The sequence below is a fragment of the Triturus cristatus genome, chromosome 3_2 (assembly GCF_964204655.1).
Source record: "Triturus cristatus chromosome 3_2, aTriCri1.1, whole genome shotgun sequence".
NCBI classification, from domain to species: domain Eukaryota; kingdom Metazoa; phylum Chordata; class Amphibia; order Caudata; family Salamandridae; genus Triturus; species Triturus cristatus.
Genome location: NC_140584.1, coordinates 539,001,961 through 539,029,869, shown reverse-complemented (window position 1 = coordinate 539,029,869; position 27,909 = coordinate 539,001,961). Strand labels below are relative to the sequence as shown.

Here is a 27,909-nt window from a genome sequence, read left to right as displayed (position 1 = left end):
ATTGCTGGAGCAGAGTTTTCTGTTGAAAATTCATCGGGTTTTGAAGCTTCAGTTGTCTAAACGTGGTAAAAATAAAATTACTAATTTTTAATCATTAATTATTTGTTTTGTGTAAATGTTTTTTATTAATCAATATGTATGTATTAACAAGAGAAAACCGACACGAGGGAACGCTTACGTGTTGCTATTGACAATGTGCATGTTTTATTAAATAAACGTTGCTGAGTGCTGTTTATTTTTAAGCACGAAACGCTTTTGAATTAATGTTTTTTTTGTGTTGCTAAAGCTAGATAATTGCATACACATAAGGGTATTAGTGGTGTTAACACTGTTTAATCACTATGCTGTGGTAACGTTGTTTTGTCTCTTTTAATTAAGATGGTCTATTGTGGCCTATTGTGGCCTACTAAAAGATGGCTGACTTTTGAAGCCTGGTTTCGAGTGAGAATTTGTGATGGAAAAGGCCTTGCTGAATATGGACGCGAGTCATCTGTCCACAGTCCTTGCCTGGTTAAAACTTTCCGTGAGGACAGCAGCAGATCTGGGCATGTTTCCAGATGCATTGGGACAGCAGCCTTGGCAGCCTTGGAAAACAAAGGAGCTTTAAAGAAAGACTCTAAACTCTGAGCTCACCAGAGGAAATGTGTGGAAGTTGAGAAGAAACATTTTAAGATTTAGTTCCTGTTCTGTCTTTTTATTTTTGTGACTTTTTCTGAGCGGAGATTTTTCAAAATGTAGCGATGCTACATCCTTTCCTTCTCGCTCTGCTCAGCGGTTCGGCGGATGAAGTAATATTAAATGTTTCTTTCCTTTGTCTGAATTATTATAAATATACTAGACTAGAGAGGGTTTCATTCCATTGCGTTTTGCCACTTTGCCATTTTTCTTCCCAAACCTGCGTTGGTGAGTATCGATGCTGTGAGGACGGTGACTTGGGAGATTTCTACAGAGAGACTTGTCCTGATGACCCATTCTGACATTTAGCTAGAATAGGTAATTATGAGAAAATGATTTATTCTGATTAATTTCTTTTGACTAATTTTAGATAAAGAATCATAATTTAAATACGGTGTTGGTGATTATTTCTTGTCAATTATTGAGTACTCTATTTGATTATTGATGTATAGATTGTTTAGATTATGACAATTGCAATAGCTAGGTCTTATCGACCTCGGTGTAGATGTGGGGTTTAGGAGTTTTAGGAGTTTTCTTCCCACAGGATCAATGCTGGTAGAGTATTTGAGTGTATGTTAGTGAAATGGGCCCTAGTGTATGGTGAGTGTATGTGCGTGTAACTGTGAAATTACTCTATCCGTGGAAGTAGGGAGATTTTGTATACCCCAATCTGCATCACTGGCCTGCTCTTGTGCCTTCTACAACTTCTGTCAGTGCAAAAGGCTGTGGAAGGCTTGTACCCAATCACTTGCAGCTACCAGTCACCTTGCATGCAGGAGGGATTGTGTCTTTAATCCATGCTGCACATAAAAGGTAAAATCATGTTTTACATTCTGAATCTCATATGGGCACTGCTGACTTGCATAATTAGATCAAAAGAGGAAACTGTTTAGGTGCTTTCTTCTTCCTGATTAAGGACTGTTTCTCTCCTGCGCTGGTGCTGATTTATCAGCTACTACAAGATATATTGGCAACTATGGGCCATTGTATTGCTGTCCTATGGTATATTGAGATATTAGTGAAGTTTAGAGACCTCTGCTGGACCCTTAATATTGTCACCTTCTTTATGACCCTTGTGTTAGGTATATCTATTCCTTACATCTTATTAGTTCGTAGCAACACAAAAACATGATTGATGGAATGCTGACCATTGTCAAACATTCACCCCCAGTCACAGATCTGGGTTTAATTCATCGTATTTTGCTCACTATGCCACCCAGTCTGGACCCTGTCATATGCAAATCAGTCTCGAACAAGGGCCGGAATGGCCGTAAGGGGCACCAGGCATTTCCCCGGTGGGCAGGAGGGGTGGGGCCAGTTTTGTCACTGGGGGACAGTTTTGCAGCAGTGCTGCAATATCTGTCCCAAGTAACAAAAGCGTGAGCTGTGCTTTTTACTAGCACCCCCTCCCACTCCACTCCTAGGGCCGGTCGAGCAGCAATCTGCCACAGCTTGTTGCTGTTCCCAGTCCGGCCTGCCAAGCTAGGACCTTCCCTGGACGGGAAAACAAGCATCCTGGGACCAGTTTCGGGGTATCACCCTCATCAGCCCGGCTAGCTTGAAGCTACTGGCATAGTGAGCACGGGATCCACGTCTGGGCATACCCCTCCCACTTAGGGCAACTATAGCAACTCAAAATGATGATGGACGGATTGCTGAACATTGTCAAACATTCACCACCAGTCACAGATCTGGGTTCAAGCCATAGTTGTTATGCTCACCATGCCACCCCAATTTGGACCCAGACATCTGAAAATCAGTCTTGACCTTGCTCCCCATGGGAACAGTCCACCCCGAACTGTCAGGCCAGGTATTCTCTGGATGGGTAAACAAGCATCCTGTGACTTCAGTTTCAAGCATCATGCCATGCCCCGCCTTGTCAAAGTGCTGTATGTATTAGTAATGTTTAATGCAACTAATAAAAACTTTTTTAAAGGTAATTTCATCTTAGATTATTTTACACAGCGCACACGACTTCACTTTAAAGGGGGGAGATGCCTCTTCGATATAATCTAGATACGATAAACAGGGTAGACAGATGAAATTTTCCCATCACTCTAACCATGCCAGTAAAGGTAATGTTAGATTTCCAGACAGTGTAACTGTAAGAAACGCGAGATTCACACATAACGCACACAAATAAACAGCCTGATTGACTGTTCGAATACCTGCTTGAACTGTTAAAGTCCAAGTTGCTGTACTCATAAACAGGAACTATCGGAACACATAAAATGGGTCTTGCGAGAACAGTTATTTCCCACATGGTGTCTCTGCAGAACTGCAAGACTCAAGCCGTGAACACACAGGGACTGTCCGACCCGACGCTAGTATATGTACAAAAACTGCCGGATGCTAGATATGGCACATGCAGGAAATGACCACAAAATACCTTACAAGCAGAGAGTAGAACCAGTGACTCTGTGTTGCAGGGACTACGAGATGCATCAGTAGGGAAAGCTACAGCCCCTTATCCAGAAGCTGTTAGATCTGTTAAATCTCTGCAATAGTGCTCCTGCAGGAACTGTCACATCCAAGATGCTGTACGTTCATAATTAACATTTTTTTAAAGACTACCCCCAGGAACTGCAAGATCTCCAAACAGTGTCCCAGCAGGAACTTCATGGCTCACAGACAGAGGGAACTCCGTCAGCCAGTGTGTAAGAGCGTTAGTGCAAAAACAACCACCGTGGTGAGCTGTCCCCTGCAGCCCATCATGATCCATCTGATGACAGAGGATCTGACTTTATTAGCAGTCAGGATTTTTTTACATTTCCTGCAAGAGAAGACAGAGAATTCTGTTTAAGTGTAATATTTTGCTACATCCTTTTGTCTGGTTAAATTTTTTTTCCAGACTGGCTCTCACTCCTTATCAATCATCAATGATTTGGTTATGAGCATCTGCGTCTATCTAGCACATTTATTGATTTACTGAATTTGATTTCAGTTTTTAATTGGCCACTTCCGTACTTTGGTGTATTAACTGGTTCAAACCCATACTTTACCTGCAATGTTGCTAAAACTCATGACCCGAGTTAACCCTACTCCAACACCTGTGCGCATATTCATACAACTTTTATTCCACATGCCTCTTTACTATTGTATGAAGCTCATAAGTCAGGTCAATGTAGAAACTTGCCAACATGTTTACTACTGCACCTGGGATAATATTTAATGCTGCAAACATGGGTGACACACTCATTCTTGGAGCATCTCAAGCGGACCCTTCAGAGCTGCATTTCAAACCTGTAGCTTTTAAACCATTTTTTTAAATTGTTTTGTGAAATGTATCATTTTGCACTCTATTTTTAAAAATGTTCGGGGGGAAAAGTCACCCAAAACCTTCTTGGACCTGTAGGGTTCGCTCACTACATGTAATTCAACATAGTCTTTTACATCCCACCACTTTTAAAGTTCACTAGTCGCCACTGCTGTAAAGACAGGGACAGGATTCTCACCTAGGGAATTACCCATATGTTGTTGGGGACCCTGATGTCCACGACGTGTGTCTCAAAAAGTGCAAAATATTGTACGGTATAGCCTTACACAACTATTTAGATGGCATGCTTCAAGAGAATGGCCTCCTTCTGTTCCCAGGGAGTGCAATGGAGGAGGGGTGAGCAACAGAATACAGTGAGCAGAAAAGAAACTATTCTCTCAAGCCCCTTCCTAACGTATTCCCATTTATCTGAGGAATGCCAATGAGTTGATTAAAAACACATGGAATACATGGGAGTGTTTATTGATCTGGCATATATGATGGGTCGACAAGTTTTAGCCTTTCAAATGGCCCAAGAACGGGGTACCTGGCTTTCGTCAGGACCGAGATCCCTAGTTTTCTAATTTAATTATTTGTCAACATTCATTCTAACTCCAGCATGCATACGGTCAGCACCTGATAGTGTGTGCCTGCTGTCTGCTATTTGATTATTCTGTGAAATTCAAGTGGTCCTGTTAGGCATACACATGTAAAATAAAATTAAATAAAAGACAGTGAGACAATGGATTACATAGCCATATAACAAAAAAGTAATGATTGCCTCTTGTCACATGCTGAATTAGCTCCTTTGTCACTGCACTCGTCATACATCAAGGGTATTCACTGCATGCCACTGCAAACAGGTGAAAAGGTGCCAAATTATGTATGAAGGCCTACAACACCAGTTCATACATACTGCTCAATAGGGCACCATGGAGGAGTTCAAGTGGCTCTATAGGGGGAGGAATCGGCAGACTCAGAAGTGCAACTAGTGGTACCCATAAGGGAACTATGGGTAGTTTATACTGTGCTCAGGGTACCAACATGCACTTACTACTTCAGTGCCTCACCCGGCTGTTGTACCTAGATCAGTGTCTGAACCCTCCAGATTAAAATATGTTGCACTGAGGCCCCCATTTATCAGAAAAAACGGGCCCTTTGCAATGTGCGCTGTGACGTAATGATGTTATGGCGGTCGGTGCTTCTGGTAAATGTAGTACCTGGTCACCATTCTTGGAGAGTATATGAAGGAACACACCTTGTATTAACGGTACGTGTCCATCATTAAACTGCTTCTGCTGCCTGATGGGGTTTGTAGCGCCCCTATGTGCCCATTATTATGAACATAATGATCTAACTGAATATCATACAATACAGGGAAGCACAGTGTTTAGAAGCCAATAGATGTATGTGAAAGTATGTATGCTGCCTGTATCTTCTAAGGTTTTAATCAATTGGAGCCTTTGGTTGACAGGGGTATATTAGCAGTGTACATTCTTTTGTTTTATCTGTGGTATTCACCATAGGAGAGTGGGGGAAGGGGAGTTTAAGGGAGTTGGGTATGCCTCTAAAACACAGGCTATATCAAATTAGACATGAACTCCCTGGGTTTGGGTAAAAGGGGGCTTACACCTTTGATATACCATGTATCAATTACAGATTGTTGGGCTTCATACTCATCTTGGAGTAGTAACCTGTAGCCAAGGTATATGGTCGTTGAGGCCATCAATGTGTGTCCTTAGCTGGTACACTCACCTCTGTTCTTTATTAAGGAGAGTCCATATTGTAATACTATATGTGTTTGTGATAACCTTTGCAAGTACCACCCATCTGAGATCATTTAATTTAGTCATTCTCCTCAAGAAAAGTTCTTCATCATTATAGTGGATCTTTTCTTGTACCTTATACTGCTGTGGTGCTCATTGCTCATTACTTATTGCTCCTGATGCATGCATTGTGAAGCAAAGCAAACAACATGAGACTTAATTTACCATAATGCCAGGGGCAAACCTTGCTGGGAGGTGTAGCGGTGTGCTCCCACCCCTGTTCCTGTTTAAAAGTACTCCTGTGAGTCATTGAGCTGACTAGCTCGTGGAAGAAGCACCCGCGTGCCAGTGAGAGGTACTTGGCCTGATGTGATGTTTGGCAGCCTACTCAGCAAACCCCAAATTTGAAGCTTGTAATCTCAACTGATGACGGTTAAAGAACCAGAAACACGTGTCTAGAGATCAGCACTATCTGCGCCAACTCTGGCGAAACACTCGTAAATATTTCAGCAAATCCAACAACATGTGACTGCATTTACCATAATGCCAGGGGCGAACCTTGCTGGGAGGTGTAGCGGTGTGCTCCCAACCATGTTACTGTTTAAAAGTACTCCCGTGAGTCATTGAGCTGACGAGCTCGTGGAAGAAGCACCCGCGCACCAGTGAGAGGTACTTGACCTGATGTGATATTTGGCAGCCTACTCAGCAAACCCCACATTTGAAGCCTGTACGTTTGTGAATTAGCATACTGTACACCTGCCACATGGGTAGTGTTCTGTAACTGGTGGTAAGCCCCAAAGAGTATTTGGTATGGTTAGTGTTGGTGTGATACTCCTAGTACAAACCAGCCTGTCCCAGATACTTCTACCTTGTTTGAAGGAAAATTGGGGGATTCAATTGTTACCAGTGTTTCGGAGAATACCTCAATGTTTTGTTATGTTTTTATTGACTTTGATTCAGTTGAAAAGGTAGTAAAACATGATAGTCTCTATGATTGTTGCTTATAATGGGTTTCTAAGAGAGAGTCTCTGTTATTTTCACACACCTGTTTTCTTGCTCTCTTAGTGATTTTTCTCGGCTATTTTCGGGCTGCAATGTCGGAGTGGTCAAACAGTTTCGCCAGATCTGTAAGAATTTTCCAAAAGGGGAGGTTTTCACTGAGGGAGCTTGGGTGAAATCTGTCAAGACGTAAGAGGCCATTTTTGTCTGTAGATTTCTCAAAAACACTTCTCTTCTTTGATCTCTATATCAAGTTCCAAGAGTGTGAGTCTGTTTTGGCTAAATTTGCAGAAGGGGTCCCAACTATTGAATGAACTAAAGAGTGATAGCCTTGTTCCTGCGACAGGTGATCAGCACATCTTCTATATATCGTTGCCATAGTATTATCTGGCCCTTATATGGGTTGGTATCAGTGTTGATGTTGTCACAATCAAATTGGTGAACGTATAAACAGGCCAGGCTTGGGGCAAGGGTGCTGCTCATCGATGTCCCCTGAATTCAACAGTATATGGTTTCACTGTATTCAAAACTGTGTCCTGTGACGACTATCATGGCGCATTCCAAGGCAAAATGTAAGAGCGTGATGGAATTCAGCTTTGTGTCTCTAAGTATGGATTCCACTATCTCCAGGGCATGTTCCTGGGGTATTCTGGTATACAGGGCCTCTATTTCCATGGTGATAAGTAGGTCAACATCTGCTTCAATATTTAGGACAGGGGACATCTTTGGTATGCTTCAGATAGGAAGGCATGTTAGTGACTAGTTGCCTGAGGAACCAGTCACAAAATTGCGACAAGCGTTCAATAATTGAATTCATTCCTGACACTATAGATCTTCCCAATGGAGGGAACCAAGGTTTACGGATTTTGAGAAGTGTGTGGAACTGCACTATCCACAGCTGTTTGAGGATGATACTCAGACTGACATCTCCATCGCTGACATTCTGGGGGAAACCCAGAGTAGTTTCTCTCCCTTGTAGGCTGGCTTTTTTTGAACGGATGAACCGCAGCTTTATGAATCTCAGTTCGGAGCAATGCAAGATACTCCTATTTGCATCTAAGATCCCCAGCTGGTGTTCTAAATGGTGGCCCAAATAACTCAGTCCCATTCCCTCTCCCACCTTCTGTGTCGGAAACCTGGCTGTATTATTTCACATGGATCTTTAATTTACAGCACAAATCAATACAGTAGTTTTGCTTTGCTTTGGGCAATCTACAAAATTCTTCCTCATTTGTCCAGCTCTGCTCACAAAACCATAATCCAGGCCCTCATTTCTTCTTGCCTGGACTATGCCAATGCTTTATATATAGTTCTGCCGCCTTACCTTCTCAACAGGCTTCAGATAGAACAGGATACGGTGGCTTGTGCCACTCTCAATCTGTTCTGTAGAAACTTGGTTAAATCTTTACTTGTTACACTTCACCGGCTACCTATCTGGCAGGTGTGTGATTATAAAGCACTCTGCCTGGCTTTCAAAGTCATAAAGGGTATCAATCTTCCATATTTGCCCAGAAAGATTTGTTTGTATCTACCTTTGCATACTCTCTGCTTTTCTTCAACCAGATTTTTCCAGGTACCCAGATTTAGGTAGGTCCTCATCAAAGAACGATCTTTCTTATACCACAACATTAAGTTGTGGAACTCTCTGCTTGTTACCATGAGGCGGGCATCTGACTACTCCTCTTTTAGAAAGTCTTTGAAAACGTGGCTGTTTCTAAAGCCAATGGCAAGAAAAGCATCCGGACCACAGGCATTTTCTTTGCTTGTTTTTGAAAGAAGCAAACAGGCCTATTAGAGGGTACCCCACTTCTAACATATTTCTGCACAAAGAGTGCTTAGCTGATAATGTTAAGATTAAGCTATAATACTGTTGAAACAATCTGCTTTCTTGTTCTGCAGTCCCTGGTTGTAAACTGCAGAAAGAGAAATCAGATGTGTCTCTCCCACTGAATAATTGATAAAGTGGTCATGAACAGGGCCCTTGAGTGTGTTTACCGCTGCCACTTTATATAAACATCCGCTGTCATATTTCCTGTTCGCACTAAAAAAGCTTCCCTCTCAACATAGGTGCAAAACCCAGTAATGCTAGTCTGATGGATTAAAATTCCTTCCTATTGATGGAGTGAATCCTTTGCTAAGGCCATCACTTCGCTTGCAGTGACTTTGTCTCCATCCTAGCACCTCAATCTAATCTTCTGGCATCTGAAGTTATTATTGTCAGTTTAGTAAAATACAAGATTTAAGATTCAGAGGATTATATAGATCCACCCACCATAATAGTTCCTTCCTGATGTATGAATATATTACTACTCTGCTGCTGTAATCCTAAGCCTCTGGGGACCATACTTAGAAAGTGATAAATCATAATCCAAAGATGAAACCTTGCCCAGAGAAGTAGATGCATCATTGAGGCCATGTATCCCTGAGTCTGTAAACTTGCTTTCACAGATGGATCTTCCTTGGCTAGAATGTCTAAAGTATGTTTTCAGAAAACTGTGCTCTGGAAGACAATCGATAACCATCTGACTCCTATAAGTACCAGATCCTGAGATGACTGTAGCTGACACTTGTTCCAGATTTTCAGGAAGCAGTTGATACTTTCAATACTGTCTCTTTTTTAAAAGGGATCATATAAAACCCTTGACCTTATTCTAGAAAAGCTACTGTTTTTTGGGTCATTTATTTAACAAACTTGAAACTCTTTTACATAGGGTATCTGTCTAGAGCTTCTTTTTGAAGACAGGCATAGGGAGGAATTCCAAATGTGGCTCCATCTAGTCAATTTCTATAACATATCCTCTGCAAATGTTATCCAGCACCTATTGATCTGTGAAATTTTCTTTCCATATATCCAAGAATGGTGAATTATGCCTCCCATAGGGAGTCCATCCATTAAGCCGTGATAGTCAGGGCCTAACAACTGAGTTACTGTGTCTGACTTTTTACCATCTTTCTTGGGTTGCAAATGCTTCTTCCTAGAAGATTTTCAATAAGAATATTTAATTAACGCCCCATAAGAACAAGAACAAGGCGATGTCTTCCCTGTAGAATCTGATCTCCAACTATTTTTATTAACTAATCAAACAATAAAATATATATACTATATATATATATATTACCTACTGGCGGTCGCCAGTAGGTAGTTATAGTTAGGACCCCTTATCCATAGGAAATCCGCAACATTCTATTTTGAATAACTTTGGCGCCGGTCGACGAATCCTCGCGAATTTTTCAAAATAGGTGGGGCGCTACGCTCCGCTCCTACCCTGAAAGTCTCGGGGGGATTCGTCAAGCGGGGGCTGAGATAAAAGGGGGGTCCCAAAACGCGTTTTTCCCATGCATTTTTCCATAGGACCTTTAGACAGGGCTACAGCCCGAACGGCTGAACAGAATTACTTGAAATTTGGCAGAGAGGTAGTCCTCAGGTCAAGGAAGTGCCTTTTGTAGGTTTGGTGTAAATCTGTCTTGTAGATTCTGAGAAAATAGCCTTTAAATCAATATATATATCTGAGCCAGCTTACGGTGCGCTTACGGTACGCTTACCGTAAGCGTACGGTGGCGTGCGCGAGCGCGATTCTGATTGGCTCTTCGATCCTAGTAAACATTCGAATCGGCCGAAACCCGGAAGCGGCGGCCGCCATTTTCTCTCTCGCACTGAGAGGTAGATTGTAAAATAAAGTCTAAAATCCTATAACGGGGCTGTCTAGACAACTACCTCACACATAGCCATGGTGAGGGAGTCCCCCAAGACCCCCCAAGTGCAAAAATGCAATTTTAATTTTTTCGGTAATTTCGCCGATTACGCTTACCGTACGCGTCCGGTAAAAAAATGAAAATAAAAAAAACACTATCCACACTCACCCCACCCCCTGTGCTATTGGTGGCCGAAGGCCAGCAATTGTACAGGGACAATTATAAATGCCAAAAAAAACACTATCCACACTCACCCCACCCCCTGTGCTTTTGGTGGCCGACGGCCACCAAATGTGCAGGGCTTATTACTGTTTTTAAAAAAACTAAATTTTTAAAAAAAAAATAATAAAAGAAAAAATTATCCACACTCTCTCCACCCCGTGGGCAAATGGTGCCCGAAGGGCACCATTTGTGCATGGCTTATAAAAATTACGAAAAATTTAAATATTACCGTGCACGGAACGAACTGCGTTAAGTGGGCGCGCACGCCACGAATGGCGTAAAGTAACTTAGCATTTAAAAAACCGTACAAATTCACTGAAAAAACCATAGGTTTCACACACGTTATAGTTAGGAATTAGCATTTAAAAAACCTTGCAAATTCACTGAAAAAACCATAGGTTTCACACATGTTATAGTTAGCGGAAATTTTACTGATAAAAAACCAGTGAAATTGCCCCGTTATAGTTAGTGCTGGCAACTATAACTCACGCGACCGCAATCTTCTGCTGATGACATATGTGTCTTTATGAAAAAAAAATATTTGTAATATATGTATAGCTAAAAATGTATGGAAGAAGACATGGGCAAATAAGTGTCTAAATACAGTATTAGCATCAGCAGAGGATTGCGGTCGCGTGAGTTATAGTTGCCAGCACTAACTATAACGGGGCAATTTCACTGGTTTTTTATCAGTAAAATTTCCGCTAACTATAACATGTGTGAAACCTATGGTTTTTTCAGTGAATATATATATATATATATATATATATGTGTGTGTGTGTATATATATATATATATATATATATATATTATCTACTGGCGGTCGCCAGTAGATAGTTATAGTTAGGACCCTGTTTCCATAGGAAATCCGCAACATTCTATTTGGAATAACTTTGGCGCCGGTCGACGAATCCTCGCGAAATTTTCAAAATAGGTGGGGCGCTACGCTCCGCTCCTACCCTGAAAGTCTCGGGGGGATTCGTTAAGCGGGGGCTGAGAAAAAAGGGGGGTCCCAAAACGCGTTTTTCCCATGCATTTTTCCATAGGACCTTTAGACACAGCTACAGTCCGAACGGCTGAACAGAGTTACTTGAAATTTGGCAGAGAGGTAGTCCTCAGGTCAAGGAAGTGCCTTTTGTAGGTTTGGTGTAAATCTGTTCAGTAGATCCTGAGAAAATAGCATTTAAATCAATATATATATCTGTGGCAGCTTACGGTGCGCTTACCGTGCGCTTACGGTAAGCTTACCGTACGCGTACGGTGCCGTGCGCGAGCGCGATTCTGATTGGCTGTTACATCTAAGTAAACATTCGAATCGGTCGAAACCAGGAAGCGGCGGCCGCCATTTTCTCTCTCGCACTCTGAGTGGGGCAGCAAAAACAAAGGCAAAAAACATCTAAAGGGGCTCTGTATTCAGTTCCTAACCACCTAGCATTCATGAAGGTGTCCCCAAAGAACCCCCAAGGCCAAAAAATAATTGTTATTATTTTTCGAAAAATCGCCGATTACGCTTACCGTACGCGTACGGTAAAAATTAATTAAAAAAAAAAATTATCCACACTATCCCCACCCCGTGTCCAAATTGCGCCCGAAGGGCACCATTTGTACATGGCATATGTAGTAACATGTAAATATAAAAGATTACTTTTCCCAACGAAGCGCATAATATGTCCTCCATGTGCGCACGGTGCGCGAAGCGCACCGCGTGCTCACTGTGCGCGCATGGTGCGCGAAGCGCACCGTGCGCGCATGGAACGAACTGCGTTAACTGGGCGCGCACGCCACGAATGGCGTAAAGTAACTTAGCATTTAAAAAACCGTACAAATTCACTGAAATAACCATAGGTTTCACACACGTTATAGTTAGGAATTAGCATTTAAAAAACCTTGCAAATTCACTGAAAAAACCATAGGTTTCACACACGTTATAGTTAGCTGGACATTTTACTGATAAAAAACCAATGAAATTCCCCCGTTATAGTTAGTGCAGGCAACTATAACTCACGCGACCGCAATCCTCTGCTGATGACATATGTGTCTTTATGAAAAAAAAATATTTGTAATATATGTATAGCTAAAATTTAATGGAAGAAGACATGGGCAAATAAGTGTCTAAATACAGTATTAGCATCAGCAGAGGATTGCGGTCGCGTGAGTCATAGTTGCCTGCACTAACTATAACGGGGGAATTTCATTGGTTTTTTATCAGTAAAATGTCCAGCTAACTATAACGTGTGTGAAACCTATGGTTTTTTCAGTGAATTTTTATATATATATATATATACCAATCTGTATCGAAGATTGAGTGGATATGTAACTGTCTGGATGGAGGATTTAGTAGCTGTCTGACTGTCTGTTTAAGTGAGTAATTAAAAGTGTCTCACTTAATACATGGATTAGTAACTAAACTATGTGAATGTGTACATCACTGTCTCTGTTGTTGCATAACATGCTGCATCAGTTGGTCACTAACAACATGAGTGTATATTAGTTATTGATTAGCTGGGTGAGTATTTGTATGGGGCACTGAATTTGTGTGTGGTTGGATGGGGTGTGTAACTCTATGCATAGATGTGTGAATGGATGATTGACTAGGTGTATAGGTTTAAGAGTGCATGTGGAAACAGTTGTTTGGGTGACTGAGTGTATTTATTTGTGTGTTGGTGAGCGAATATATGTTTTAGTTGTACATCTTCAAGAAAGTAAAAAAATAAAAGGCATTGTATGTGAGAGTTGGTGTATATAAATAAGTATGTGTAAGAGTCAGTGATTGTGAGAGTAACTATATGAACGAGTGTATAATTGTAATGGTGATTTTTTAACATATTAACTATGAGTTACTATTTGTTTGAATAAATGAGGTGTTGTTGGATAATTGTGTAAGTAAATAAATGTAATTGTGATTTTTTTTTTTCATGAGTGAGTAGGATGACTGCATAACCGACTAAGATTACTGCTGATGTGACAATGTTTATATATGTGTATAAGTGCATTTGATAGTGTTCTATTAATTAGTGACTGCATGTATAAATGATTCTGTTGTTGAATGGGTAGTTGTGTGTGTAGACTTAGGAATCAGTGAGTGGGTATGTAGTAAATGGTATTGGTGTGTCAATGGTTTCAAATACGGTACTCTGTATTTTACAGTGAGTGATGAAAGGTTATACTAGTGTATGATGAGGTGTATCAGATTGTCACATGGATGATGTCATCAGTGATGTCATCAGTGATGTCATTTGAGATGTCATCAGTGATGTCATCAGTGATGTCACTGACCATGTCGTGAATGATGCAATATGTGACATCATCAGCAGTGCATTGCGGGCGCGCGAGTTATAGTTAGCAGAACTAACTATAAAGGAGGAATTTCTATGGTTTTGTACGAGTGAAATGGCCAGCTAACTATAACACCCCTGAAACTTATGGTTTTTTCTGTGAATATATATATATATATATATATATATATATATATATATATATATATATATATATATATATATATATATATATATTTGGTTTGCTGTTCCATTTGCACCAATAATTCTGAACAGCTTTTTCCTTTCTACATCGCATTGGTAAGTTACTCAAAATCTTTCATTAAAGATCTGACTGTGTACGGAGCATTAAGTTACCTCATGCATCAACAGATTGTTCTTAGTAACAGATTCCTTCATTTCACTTTCTATTTTCTTGTCAACCTAGTATGATGGTGAGCAGTCATCATGACTGACTGAAGTGGGTCTGAAGCAAAAGAGACAAGATAGACACTGTCTCCTGAATCATCTTCTGGATTGCCTTTTAATGAAATGACACCAGAAGGATTATGCTAACAATACGCAGAAGAATGCCTTTAAGTACTCCTACTACACTTTCCTCTATCATCATCAATCAATCAGTCAATCAATCAGTCATTTGTAAAGCGCACTACATACCCACGAGTTTCTCAAGTCGCTGGGGTGGGGGGGGGGGGATGCTACTGATCAAACAGCCAGGTCTTGAGTGTTCTCCTGAAGGTCAGCAGGTCTTGGGTCTGTCGTAGGCTCAGTGGGAGGGAGTTCCATGTTTTGGCAGCGAGGTGGGAGAAGGATCTCCCGACGGTGGTAGTTCTTCGGATGCGCGGGACGGTGGCTAGTGAGAGGTCGGCGGAGCGTAGTTGGCGGTTGGGGATGTAGAAGGAGAGACGTCTGTTGAGGTAGGCAGGGCCGGTCTTGTGGAGTGCCTTGTGTGCGTGGATGAGGAGCTTGAAGGATATCCTCTTGTTGACGGGGAGCCAGTGCAGGTTTCTCAGGCGGGGGGTGATGTGTCTGTGGCGTGGTTCGTAGAGGATCAGTCGTGCCGAGGCATTTTGGACGCGTTGCAGTCGTTTGATGAGTTTGGTCGGGGCTCCCGCATAGAGGGCGTTTCCGTAGTCGAGTCTGCTGCTGACGAGGGCCTGGGTGACTGTCTTTCTTGTATCTGTTGGGATCAATTTGTAGATCTTGCGGAGGGTGTTGAAGCAGGAGGAGGAGACGGCGTTGAGTCTAGGAGAGCGTTGAGTCTAGGATGATTCCCAGGTTAAGAAGAAAGGGCTGGAGAATCATGCCTTCTTTTGGAAGCACTTTCCACTTTTATGACCATCAACAAAATAATTTAGTAGCTCACTCAAAAAAAAAAAGAAGCATCAGAAAGGGATACAAATCCACCAATCAAAAGCAATCATATAACCATTTCCCATTGTTCCACTCCATCAATGGGAAAGGCAACTTACGAGCACTTTAAACGCTTGTTTTTTTTCCTTTTAAATCACTCTTTCAAATAAATTACTTTTTTTAAGGGTTTAATTACCACTGGGCTCCACCAATGCATCAGTACAACACAGTGCATATTGGCGCACTCACCTCACCTGAAGCAAAAAATGGCTGTTTCTCTATATCCTTGAGGATTGCAATTTAAAGCCTGCATCATGCACTAACCATCATTGTGGAAGATGCACCAAGCATTATCTGAGCATGGTGCAGCTAAAACCATTACCATGAGGGCCCCACAGAAACACCTTGCGTCCCAGGATTTACCAGGGTTACCATACTGGCCAATGCTCACCGTCTGAGGTATGCGCACTGAATGAGCATCATCAGTATGCCTAGGCTGTGGGTGAGACGTATCGCATAAGGGGGACATGGTCCTGTTGAGCAGCAAGAATTCACCTATTCCCCTCCATATCTTAATTATGGCATAAGCCTGGCAAAGTCCGCTGGAGAAATAGAAAAGTTTCAGTTGGTACTTGCACTCGAGTGGGCCTTTCATATTAAGACAAAACACAACACTGTGTGCAGAGGTGGATCTTCTTATTAGGTAGTCATGCAAAGATATGGCAGGTGGTTTGTTTCATGTTTTCTTCAGTGGGGAAATAAGCTTTTAAGGATTGTCAGTCGGTGGCATACCACCTCTCTACGTAATGACCAGAACAGGGAAGGGACAAATACGTAATATATTGATCTAAACATAATGTTTAATTAAAAAGTGATTGTGAATACTTTCAGAAACCATCCAACAGAACATTAAGTACATATTATCCATAAAAAATGGAGCAAGGAATTAAGTGTGTGTGACACAAGTGGTTTAGGTTACGTACAATGGATCTGATACAGAGGAAAGTATGATAAATTATGCTATAAAACTTTACTTACGAGTGAAGTTAGAATTGGCTGAAATATTGTGATGGTGGCTGGATTGCTTGCCACTTCCGTTACAGCTGTCACCAATATACACACCAGGAAGACAATTAACCAGACAGGAAATCGACTTAGTGATTCCATTCTTTCGCCCACCCATAACGATAAGCCAGAAACCTGCAAAACATGACGGTTGTAAAACGTTTGTCTTTTTTGCTTCTGCATCCAGTCATTACTTTTATTTATCTTTATTTAGTGATTCTTCACAAACATACGAAAAAAGAAAAACGAGACATTAAGCATTATATAAACAAATATGATCATGACTTGACTCAGTTATATAGTGGAGATTGTGCCCCAAACATGTAGAAATGAGACTTGACAATGCATTGATCAATGATGGGATAGGCAACGATGGGGAGAGCATAATGGGTGGTAGAACCAGGCTTATGCAATGGTGTCTTGACTAGTATGACATAAAGAGGGTGTAGTAGCAGGTGAGTGAGGGGCTACGTCCGGGGAGTCTGAGAGGCGATTTACATTAGGGTCATAGGACCACAACATCCTGGTTGCCCCTTCCCATAGTTTTTTTATTTTCCCCACTCACCCACAAATAAAGGGGTACCTTGGGGTGAGTTAGGGATTTTTATTAAACGTAAAATAAAAACCATACTAAACCATACTAGACTTCTCTAAAGTGCTCCCTGGAACATAGTTGACCTCACCCACACCTTTAGGAGTTAGGGTAAACCCAATGTTGAAGCTTGCCACTACTAGAGTGGGTGAGGGTTATATATAAAAAGAGGTTTTCTCATCTTCCCACCTCTAAGTGCGGTGGAGTATAGGTTTTCTTTTCCCTTTCTCCTCAATCACTGCTCCTTGCAAGGGAGCATACTATTTTTGAGTTAAGATTGTTTCAGCGAAGTACGTATCCCCTTTCCTTTTGCTTTGAAAGGATCTCTCCACCCTTTGGGTCTTTGAAATATCCCTTCGGACCCTATTTGTTATAAAGATCAGAGAGGCTGCCAAATATCTTTGGGTAGTGGGATGTCGGAAGCGCCAAATATCATTGAGGGTGTATGTGGCAATCATATTGTGAAGAATATGTAATGAGCTTAGTTTACTGCCCCAGGCAAGAGCTGGTGGAGTCTAAAGCGGGGTCGAGGATAAGGTTCAAATCTCCTCCTAACTGTATAACATCCTTGTTGAATCGGCCTAAAAGGGTGGGTAGATCCTGGAAGAAAAGGGGGTCATTGACATTTGGGGCATAAACATTAAAGAAAAAGATTCTCCTCCCCAAAATTGTTCCCGTTACCAGGAGGTAGCATCCTCGGTCATCAGCAATGGTGTTATGGCGAATAAAGGGAAGGCTTCTATGAAGAAGTATGCAAACTCCATGAGAAAAGGAGCTATAATGGGCAACATGTCTATGGGGTCTTGGTGATGCCGCGCAAGCGGGGGAGGATTGAGGAGAGAGATGTGTTTCCTGCAAAAACACAAGCTTAATACCATGCCAATTGAGATATGACAACACCAGTTTACACTTTTGGGGATTGTTGAGGCCACAGATGTTCCAGGTAAGGCGGGTAAGATCTACAAACTGTCTAGTACTCCCTGCCGGTAAAGGAAGAGGGATTGTCATGCATGTCAACTTGCACGTATAAAGTAGTATGTGGTCTTGTCCAGTCTGTTATAAAAAAATACAAAAATAAAAACGAAGGGAATAACAACACGCATGAAAACCCAAAGTACCCCCCCCCCCCCCCCCACACCAGGCATATAAAACCTAGCGAGTCCCTGCAAAACCCAAACATCAAACGAAAGTCCCAACATTTCGAAATGTGGAGTAGTTCTTGGGGGGGGCGAACAAAGCATTGGAGATCGATGCTCATTATGGGGAGTGATAGCTAATGACGGATTAGCGGAGATCAGGGTTACATGTGGGGAGAAGCTGGGAGTAGATATATAGTTAACTGGTTATAACATTGGACTGTAATTGAAACATTATATAAACGGCATGGATAATACAAACGCCGTTGGAATAGTTCAGCCAGGGTAGAAAAGGTCAGCGCTAGCCAAAACGTTAAAGTCTGCCGAGGCGCGTTCCAGGGAGGTTCAGGACGAAGAAGGTCTACTAGGGCCCACCTGTTTACAGACGAGGAGAACATCAGCCAGGTGTAAACGAATCGGGGCTTACCATCTACCACCACCTGGAGCCTGGCTGGATATAACATACTGTACTTAAGTCCATGTTTTCGGAGTAGTGATGTGGCATTGTTGAATTTCCACCTTGCCTCTTGAATAGCGAGTGTAAAGTCAGGATAGATGGAAATCGTGGTGCCGTGATATTGCAAGGGGGTCTTTTCACGGGCCATGCAGAGTACCGTGTTGCGGGCTCTGTAATTCAAGAAACGGGCCACAATGGGACGAGGAGAAGTGCCTGGTGGTGGGCTAGGGCCAGAGATCTATGGGCTCTTTCTAAAATAAAAATTGAACTGATGTTCTGGGTGCCCATAAGTTAGTGAGTAGAGTTTATACAAAGTGGTCAGGCGCCCCATATTGGTAGATTCCACAAGGCCAATTATGCGTATGTTGTTCCAGCGTTACCGTCTCAGGAGATGCTCTTTCTTCTCCAGTCTTCGGGCGAAGAGGCGGTATTGTCTTCTAGGCCTGAGACAGGCTCCTGAGCAGCTTAGAGGCAGGTGCCATGCCGTTCTAAGCGTCCCCCATGTGGTCGAGCCGATATGCAAGGGTATCAAAGCGCGTGTCAATGTCACGAAAGCCGGCTCTGAGTTCTGCTATGATCGCTGCAGCTCCTTCAGGTAGGGGAATCTAGTCGTATCATGGTCTTCCTCAAAATCTGATGGGGGGTCAGGTCACCCAGTTGATTTGGGAAGATCAAAGGTGATCTTGCATTGTTTGGAGTCCCCCGAACACTGGTGAGAATGTTTCTAGAGTTGTGAAGGGAACTGTGGGTGAGCAAGGCAAAACAGTGGATAGAGGCACAGCCAATTTAATGCAAGAGTGTTTCGTGGGGAAAGAACACCCCCGGTTCCACAAGTGTCAGGAGAGGGCACTCAAAGGGCCCCCGACCGACAGACCTGGTGGCGAGTCACGAGGCGAATAATCCCCCAGGTGTGGGGGATAATGGAGACCATGCAAGGGAACAACCTAGCAGCATTGCAGCCCTTCGATTCTCTAGAAAAACAGGGGAAGCACAGCAGCGCCAATCATGAGTCCCAAGGAGAAACAGCAGGTGGGTACTCATGGGTGTGCTGCTGCCTGTCCCTGGGGGCAAAGGAGCAGTCTGTATCAGGCCGCAGGCAGCAGTGAGGAAGGAAGCTGCAGAATGTCGGTGAGTGTTCCCCTAGATAAGTCCAGCCGAGACCCGTCCCGTGCGCCGTGGTGGAAGTGGGCGTAGTTGGCTGGTCGCTGATTGATGGGCGGCCGGTCGTAGCAAGGAGGGATGAAGACCAACTGAGGTGATAAATGGCGGCCTAGGGAGGGGGCCCAGTGAGGAACTGCAGCCCCGGCCTCAGGCTCGCCTGCGGCCCCTGTCGCCACGAGGCCTCTGAAGCAGGCTGGGATGCACACTACTTGGCCAGCAGCAAGATAGAGCAGAGGCCAGAAAAGGCAGATACCGATGGTGCAGGGAGTGGGGACCCAGCGGGGCCTCCAAGACAGGCTAGGCCTCGCCCTCCTAATCTGGCAGTCCTGCAGCTGAAGGTTCCATCGGGCTGGAAACTGGCAAGTCACAGCATCTCCAGGGGATGGGAAAAGCAGTATTTTCCAGTTTACCGTCAGTGGAGGTGGGTAAAAAAAACTAACCCTGAGAAGGGCTTTCGCGTCCGGAGCTTCACTGTCATGCGGCCCTTATGATTGCCAACTTGGCCACGCCCCCCTGCATCCTGTAATTACTTGAACATGATAAACATGTTTCAGGTATAACCTGCCCTCAACAGTGCCATATACATTTTGGAAAGCTCTACAAATCATGTCCTTGCTGCTGACACCTACTAGGTTCTGCAGGTTCAAATTCCACATATCTCCACTAAAACCACTATCCTTTGTAAGTAAATTGAGTTCCATTACATTGGTTAATTGTGACACCTTTCACAACACTTAAAAACGGCAAAAACGCCTGGACAGCGCTTTTTAATAAGCGCAAATTTGTGACTGAGATCAGAGATGAGCAGCTTATGCTGATATGGAGGAATCTATAAATGAACAGTTAGGTTTGAAAGCTCTCATCCAAGCATACAGGTGGAACACTGTGGGTCAGATCACAACACATTTTGGCCGGTAGTTCATGTCCTTAGTGGTAGGTTAAGACCGTTTGCTGCCATATTAGAAAACAGGATTCTGCAGGTGGTATTACGTTACAAGAATGTTTTTGTGTGCGGGATTTAGATGTGATGGTGATATGTTCTTTGGTTGTTTATTCCGCTGTATTTCTGTGAAAGATAACTGCAATGTGATTTTGTTGTGTTATACTGTGGTTATGTTGTGCATTCTATTTTGACTATTTTGTTGTGATACGCAACGTTATGGTTTAATTGTGTTGTTATGCTGCTTTGTCTTTTTTATTCACATTTTTTAACATCACGTACCCTTGGCACCAGAGGGCACAAAATAAAAGACATAGATACCTACCATTATCATACAACCTGCTTCATTAAAGTCTCTTCTGTACATTGGCATACACTATTATAAAAAGACAATACACTTCGTACATTTTGAGTACTACATCTAACAGATATGTTCTAAAGTGAAGTCTTTTGCAGGCCTAAAAAACACAATCTGTCTTCCATTGCAACAAAAAGGATCTGAAAGGGCACCAAACGTCTTTTGGCTATGTCTTAAGATGTACATTGTATGTATACTCAAATAGTCGCTCATACAATACACAATGTCCTGAAGCCAATCTATACAATTAGGTGGCCTACAATTCATTTAGTGCATTACCACATGCCTCTTAATGAGGAGAAGGAACATGGCCACAAATGTACGCACTTTTAGGGAAACATTCTCCATGGAACCTAAAAGAGCTAACACTGGAGATGGATAAAGAATCAATCACCTCACTCCAGAATTCCAACACAGTGGGGTAGAGACATGAATATGAAAGAAAGAAGCATCTATCGTTCTGCATTTTGTGCAATATAGAATACACTATTCCGAGAATTTATACACAAGCTCTGTAGTGAGGTAAAAATGAAAAACAAATTTAAGTACATAGTGACTGTAATTAAATGGAATTGATTTAACCTGCCTACTGCATTATGTCCAGCATGCTTCAGATATTGAACACCTCAAATCACCCTATCAGGCAGGCCTAGTCTAATACTCTTGGACATTCTAGTTTGCAACTGTCTCTAGATACATGAAGGCGATCATCTTCCCGGCTCATCCTATCTGAATCAATTTAGTAGGTATGGTGAGTTCTGGAAGGGGCTGGGGGAATTCTTGTGAGACAGCTTTCATAGCCTGCCTTCTTCTGTAATACAGTATAAACAACACTTGGTCCTGACATAACCTACCAGTCGTCCACCTGAACGGGCCAGGACTGGAAAAATCAATGTATATGGTCATATAGATAATTATTTTATAATTTGATTCTAGACACAGAGAGAAAGAAAAAAAGACATCAATGTTTTAAGAAAAAAATTCATCTTTATATAGTTTATGCAAAAAACTGTATTTTGTCAATCAATATAACATTAGGCGGTTGTCAGAAAAGAAGTGAAAAAGGATGGGCTCATGTGCAATGTGAACGTGAAAAAGAAAAGGACATTCAGAAAAAGCAAAAAACAACGATACCCTATTTTGTATATACAACACTAGTTTGAAAGGGTGATTAAGTCAACCTAACCAATGTTAGGCCTGTATACAATATTAATCAATTTCCTATCCCTTGGATGATAGATACTTTCTCTGGCCTGCATTACTATCATTTGACCCTGGCGTAATATCCAGAGGCAATCCAAGGATAGGAAAATGGATTAATATTGTATTCATACCTAACATTGCCACTGTGCTCTACACCACTGCACTCTACGACACTCTATTCTGCACTCTGCCACTGAACTCTTCTTTGCTCCCCTACTGTACTCTGACCCATTCTACTCTGCAACACTTTACTCAATGCCACTGCACTCTACTCTGCACCACTCCATGCCACTCTTCTTCACTGTCCGCCAATGCACTCTATGCTGCTCTAATCTGCTGTGCACCACTGCACTTTATACCACTTCACTCTACGCTGCTCTACTCTGCATCACTCTACTCTATGTCCATGCACTCTACCCCACCCTACTGTACACCACTGCACTCTTCACCACTGCTCTCTACACCAGTCCACCACACTCCATTCTGCAACACTCCACTCTACGCCACTTCACTCTACTCTGAAACGATCTACTCCATGCCACTGTACTCTACGCCAATGCACTCTATACCACTTTACTCAAAACCAATACACTCTACGCCATTGCACTCTATGCCAATCTACTCTGCACCACTTCACTGTAAGCCAATACACTCTGCTCTGTGCCTTTGCACTCTACCTCACTTTACTCTGCACCACTGTACACCACTGCACTCTACGACACTCTACTCTGCAGTACTGTACTCTCTGCCACTGAACCCTACTCTGTGCCACTCTACTCGGTGCTGCTCTACTCTGCAACACTTTACTCTATGCCACTGCACTCTACTCTGCACCACTCTACACCACTCTACTCTACTCTGCACCACTCTACTCTATGTCAGTGCACTCTACTGCACTCTACTATGCACCACTGCACTCTACACCAGTCCACGCCACTCCACTCTGCAACACTGCATTCTATGTCAATGCACTCTTCACCACTTTTCTATACCACTCCACTTTACCCTGCGCCACTGCACTCTACTCTCAACCAATTTACTCTATGCCGCTCTGCTCAACTTCACTCTACACCGCTGCAATCAGTGCTAAACCACTCTACTCTACACCACTGCGCTCTACACCACTACTCTCTGCACTCTACTCTGCACCACTCTACTCTGAAACAATCTACAGCACTTTGTGCCACTCCACTCTACGCAACTGAAATCTTCACTGCACACTCTATGCCACAGCACCCTACACCACTGTACCTTTGCCAACTACTTAGCACCATTGCACTTTATCCCACTATACTCTACAACATCCCACTCTACGCCTCTTCATGCTACATCACTCTACACCATTGCATTCTACATCACGGCACCACTGTACTCTGTTACTGCTCTCTGCACCACTCTATGCCACTACACTCTACTCTGCATGACTGCACTGTACACCACTGCATTCTACGCCACTGCACTCTATGCAATTCTACTACACTCATGCCAATCTACTGCACTTTACGCCACTGCGCAACTCTACTCTATGCCATTGCACTCTACACCACTTGACTCTGCATCACTCCACTCTTATAACACTGCACTCTAACCTGCACTACTCTGGACCACTCCACTCTATGCCACTTCACTCTACTCTGCAACACTGTTCTGTTCGCCACCTAACTCTATGCCAGTCTACTCTGCATCGCTCCACTCTATGCCACTGTACTCTACGCCACTCTTCTCACTCACTTTACTCTAAAACAATCTACTCAATGTCACTGCAGTCTAGGCCATTCTATTCCACTCTGTGTCAATCCACTCTACGCCACTCCACACTATGCCACTTAATTTTATACCACTACTTTATGCTACTGCACTCTACACCAATGCTCTCTAGACCACTTTACTCAAAACCAATACAGTCTATGCCCCTGCACGCGATACCAATCTACTATGCACCATTGCACTGTATGCAACTATAGTCTTCGCTATGCCACTGCACTTTGCAACACTTTACTCTACACCACTTCACTCTACTCTGAACCAATCCACTCGACGCCACTGCACTTTATGCCACTCTGCGCAACTCCACTCTATACCACTGCAATCAATGCACCATTTGCCACTGCACCTATGCCAACGACATTGCACCACTGCACTTCACGCCACTATACTCTACAACATTCTACTCTATGCCACTGAATACTACGTCACTCTACACCATTGCACTCTATGTCACTCTATTCTGCTTCGCTCCAATCTACGCCACTCTACTCTATACAACTGCGCTCTACCGCACTTCACTCTTCTCTGAAACAATCTACTCTCTGTCACTCCAGTCTACGGCATTCTATTCCAATCCACGCCAATTCACTCGCCTCTACTCCATACCACGCCACTCAATCTTATACCGTTACTCTATGCCACTGCACTCCACCACTTTACTCAAAACCAATATACTGTATGTCTCTGAACTCTATACCAATCTACTCTGCACCACTGCACTGTGTGCCACTATAGTCTGCACTGTACGCCACTCTAGACCATTGCACTCTGTCACTTTACTCGCCACCGCTCTATGCCACTTCACTCTACACCACTGGGCTCTACGACACTCTACTCTGCAGCATTGCACTCTACCACTGAATTCTATGCCACTGCACTCTATGCCACTGCACTCTACTCTGCACCAATCAACGCCAATGCACTTTATGATACTCTAATCTAGTGTGCACCACTGTACTATCTGAAACTGCACTCTGCACCACTCCAGTCTAGGTCACTCTACTCTGCACCACTCCACGCCACTCCACTGTGCAACACTGCACTCTACGCCATTACTCTATACTATTCCACTCTACCCTGCACCACTCCACTCTACATCGCTTCACTCGGAATCTCTGAAAAAATATACTCCAGGCTACTGCACTATGCCACTCTACTCCACTCTAAGCTACTGCAATCAATGCTATGATACTCTAGTCTATTCCTCTGTACTCTATGCCACTCTACCCACACCACTATACTCTACCCTGCACCACCCCATTGTACTCTGAAACAATCTACTCTACATCACTGCACTCTATGTCACTGCACTATAAGCCACTCTACTCAACTCTATGCCACTACAGTCTACGCTATGCCACTGTACTCTAAATCACTGGAGTCTACACTAATGCACTCTGCGCCACTTTACTCAAAAACAATGCACACTATGCCACTGCACCTATCCCATCTACTTTTCACCACTGTTCTGTACTCCACTATACTCTACAACATTCCACTGTATGCCACTGCACACATCACACTACATCACTGCACTCTACGCCACTGAACTATATGCCACTCTATTTATCTCTCAACCACAGTACTCTACATCACTGCTCTCTGCAGCACTCCACAACATTCAACGACCCTGCACTCTACAATCCTGCACTCTGATACTCTACTCTGCATGGCATGGACTCCATGCCACTGCACTACACTCCACTCTGCATCACTCAACTCTATGTCACTAAACTCTACGCCACTTCACTCCACTCCACGTCACTGCACTCTATGTCACATTTGTCGTTCATTATATTGTTTATTTCCCCATTATCCTTTTTAGCTCTGACTGCAGACAGCCCTAACCGTCTAGCAAGACGTACTGATACTGCTGCATACCCCACACAACAGACACACAATACACTCTAAACACATACATAAAGAAAGGGGCTTTTGGTGAACCCTCTTCAACCACTGGCTGCTTTCAGTGGGCCCTCTTTAGTAATTGGCTTGCCTGGCTGTCCATGAAGTTTTGGGATCACTCACAGCATATTGTGGATGTGAACCATTTTACTGTGTAGGTTTCGGGCTGAATTTTGTGAAAGGTCATTAAAGGAGTCTTTTTAATGGCAGCATGTAAACAACTGATGTCAGCGTCAAAAGATGTAGTGTGTCTGGCCACAGTGCTGCGTGAAAAGGGTCGTTACAGAGGCCTCCTACCTCCAACCACTCCCCATCCCAAACTGCTGTTCCTGTCTCCACTGTCGCTGCCCCAATATAGAGTCTTTGACAGCGGTGCAAGCTTCAGAATAAAACACTTGACGACCATTGCAACGTGGCTGTTGGATATGCACATTATGTAGCTTCATTTGGAGCTCCAACAAGCCTTGCAGTTCTAGGCAATGCAACATGCATGTCTGGAATTGTCTTAGGTGTTGACTGCAGCTCTTCAATACTTAGGGCTTCAGTAGTGTAGAGGAGCAATGAAGGAGTGGGGAACTTTATTGTTTAGCCTGTGCTCTAGAACAGCTCCTGTCCCTGCAGTACGACCGTTCATTTTGTGCACCTTTGACATCTCATGGTCCTCTTAGCACCCCAAGACTCCCAGTGGTGCTGTAAATGTGGCCCTTATGTATGCTGCAGTAGCATGGTGCCAGTTATAGGGAGAGTGCAGTCTCTCTCTCTCTCACTCACAGGCATGCATGTGCACAAACACAGACACACACACTTGCACATAAACAGTGCAGGGTACTGTTGAATATTGATTTTGTTGTGTGCCCTTCAGGTATCAGTAAGAAAAGAGTGACCCTAGTGTCAGCAGTAACTCGAAGGCTGCCATATTCACAATTACCTGTTTAAAAAATGTGTTTTGTCTTCTCTACAGTGACTTCCGCCACCAGCTCCACCAACTTACAAGAGGACGTCTTGGACATTAAGACAACCAGCGCAACTGCAAGAGCACTAGGCGTGCCTGTTGCTATAGCTCGGTCTGCATGACATTTTGAGTCTTCTAAAAGGAGGGATGTTAACACAGTGCATTATTGTGTGGAAAAGAAAAACATATTCTTGGGCTCTATCTGAATAATGGGTCCTCCAACGACCCATCTGTATGCCTTTTTAGGTTGAGCATCCAAAATGCACATTGTGGACTTACCAAGAACATGCAGTGGCGTGGAGCTCACACATTGCTTACTATTGGATATCTTTCCTGTCACTTTCATTTGCCGGCATCTTATTCATTGTCCCATCTTATCAGTCTTGTGTTGATTGCTACTAGGGAGCATAACCTCTTTACCATCTATTTTGATTGGCTGGCTTGCTTTTCAAGCACTACTTTTTCATTTTGGTTAAGCGCTCCATTAGGGTGCATGTGTTTTTCAGCAGTCTCCCTCAATGTACTTCTCTCCCACTGCACTTCATGTTGCTCACTGTCTCCTGGGTGCTTCTTCTCGCCCCTTTCAATGTTGTGATATCTCTTTGTACAACCCCGTTGCTTTATCACCCATGTGCTCCGCCCCTGCCCACTCCACATTGCTCTCTTGCCTGTAGCTTCTCTTCTTCAACCATGTTGCTTCTGTTCCCATGCCCGTCATGTTGCTTCCCCCTCCCGTGCCCTCCTTTACTTTTCCTACCCACCCATCGCATTGTTTCCTTGCACCCTTCATTTTGCTCTACTCGTGCACACTATGTAGCTCCCCCACCCGCTCTTCAAAAAAGATGCTTTCCTGCTTTTTTTATTTTTTATTTCTCAATTCAGCTCAGATGGCAGCAGCAACATGTTGTAGGTATGCACATGCGTAGTGCACGCATCTTCAAAATGCCATAGTCAGTCTCGTCATATCAAAAAGAGAGACCTATTAGCTTTGTCAGTTTGTTTCTTTGTGCTGCCTGTTCACTGTAGCCGGTTCATCATCTTTTTTCCATTCTTGCCTTCAATGCTGCATATCAGAAGTGGGGCACAAGGGAGTTCTGCATATGCTAACATAGCAGGCACAAATGCTGTTTGGAC

The 27,909-nt window shown here is 43.2% G+C and overlaps 1 protein-coding gene across 1 annotated transcript in view; it reads right to left on the bottom strand.

Moving 5' to 3' along the window:
• Positions 1-27,909, bottom strand: part of LOC146857670 (solute carrier family 13 member 1-like) — a 521,802-nt gene that overhangs the window by 101,629 nt on the left and 392,264 nt on the right. The window contains exon 14 of the mRNA XM_085648250.1: positions 16,278-16,439. Coding sequence (XP_085504376.1) covers positions 16,278-16,439 — 162 coding nt within the window. The remainder of the gene's footprint in view (positions 1-16,277; positions 16,440-27,909) is intronic.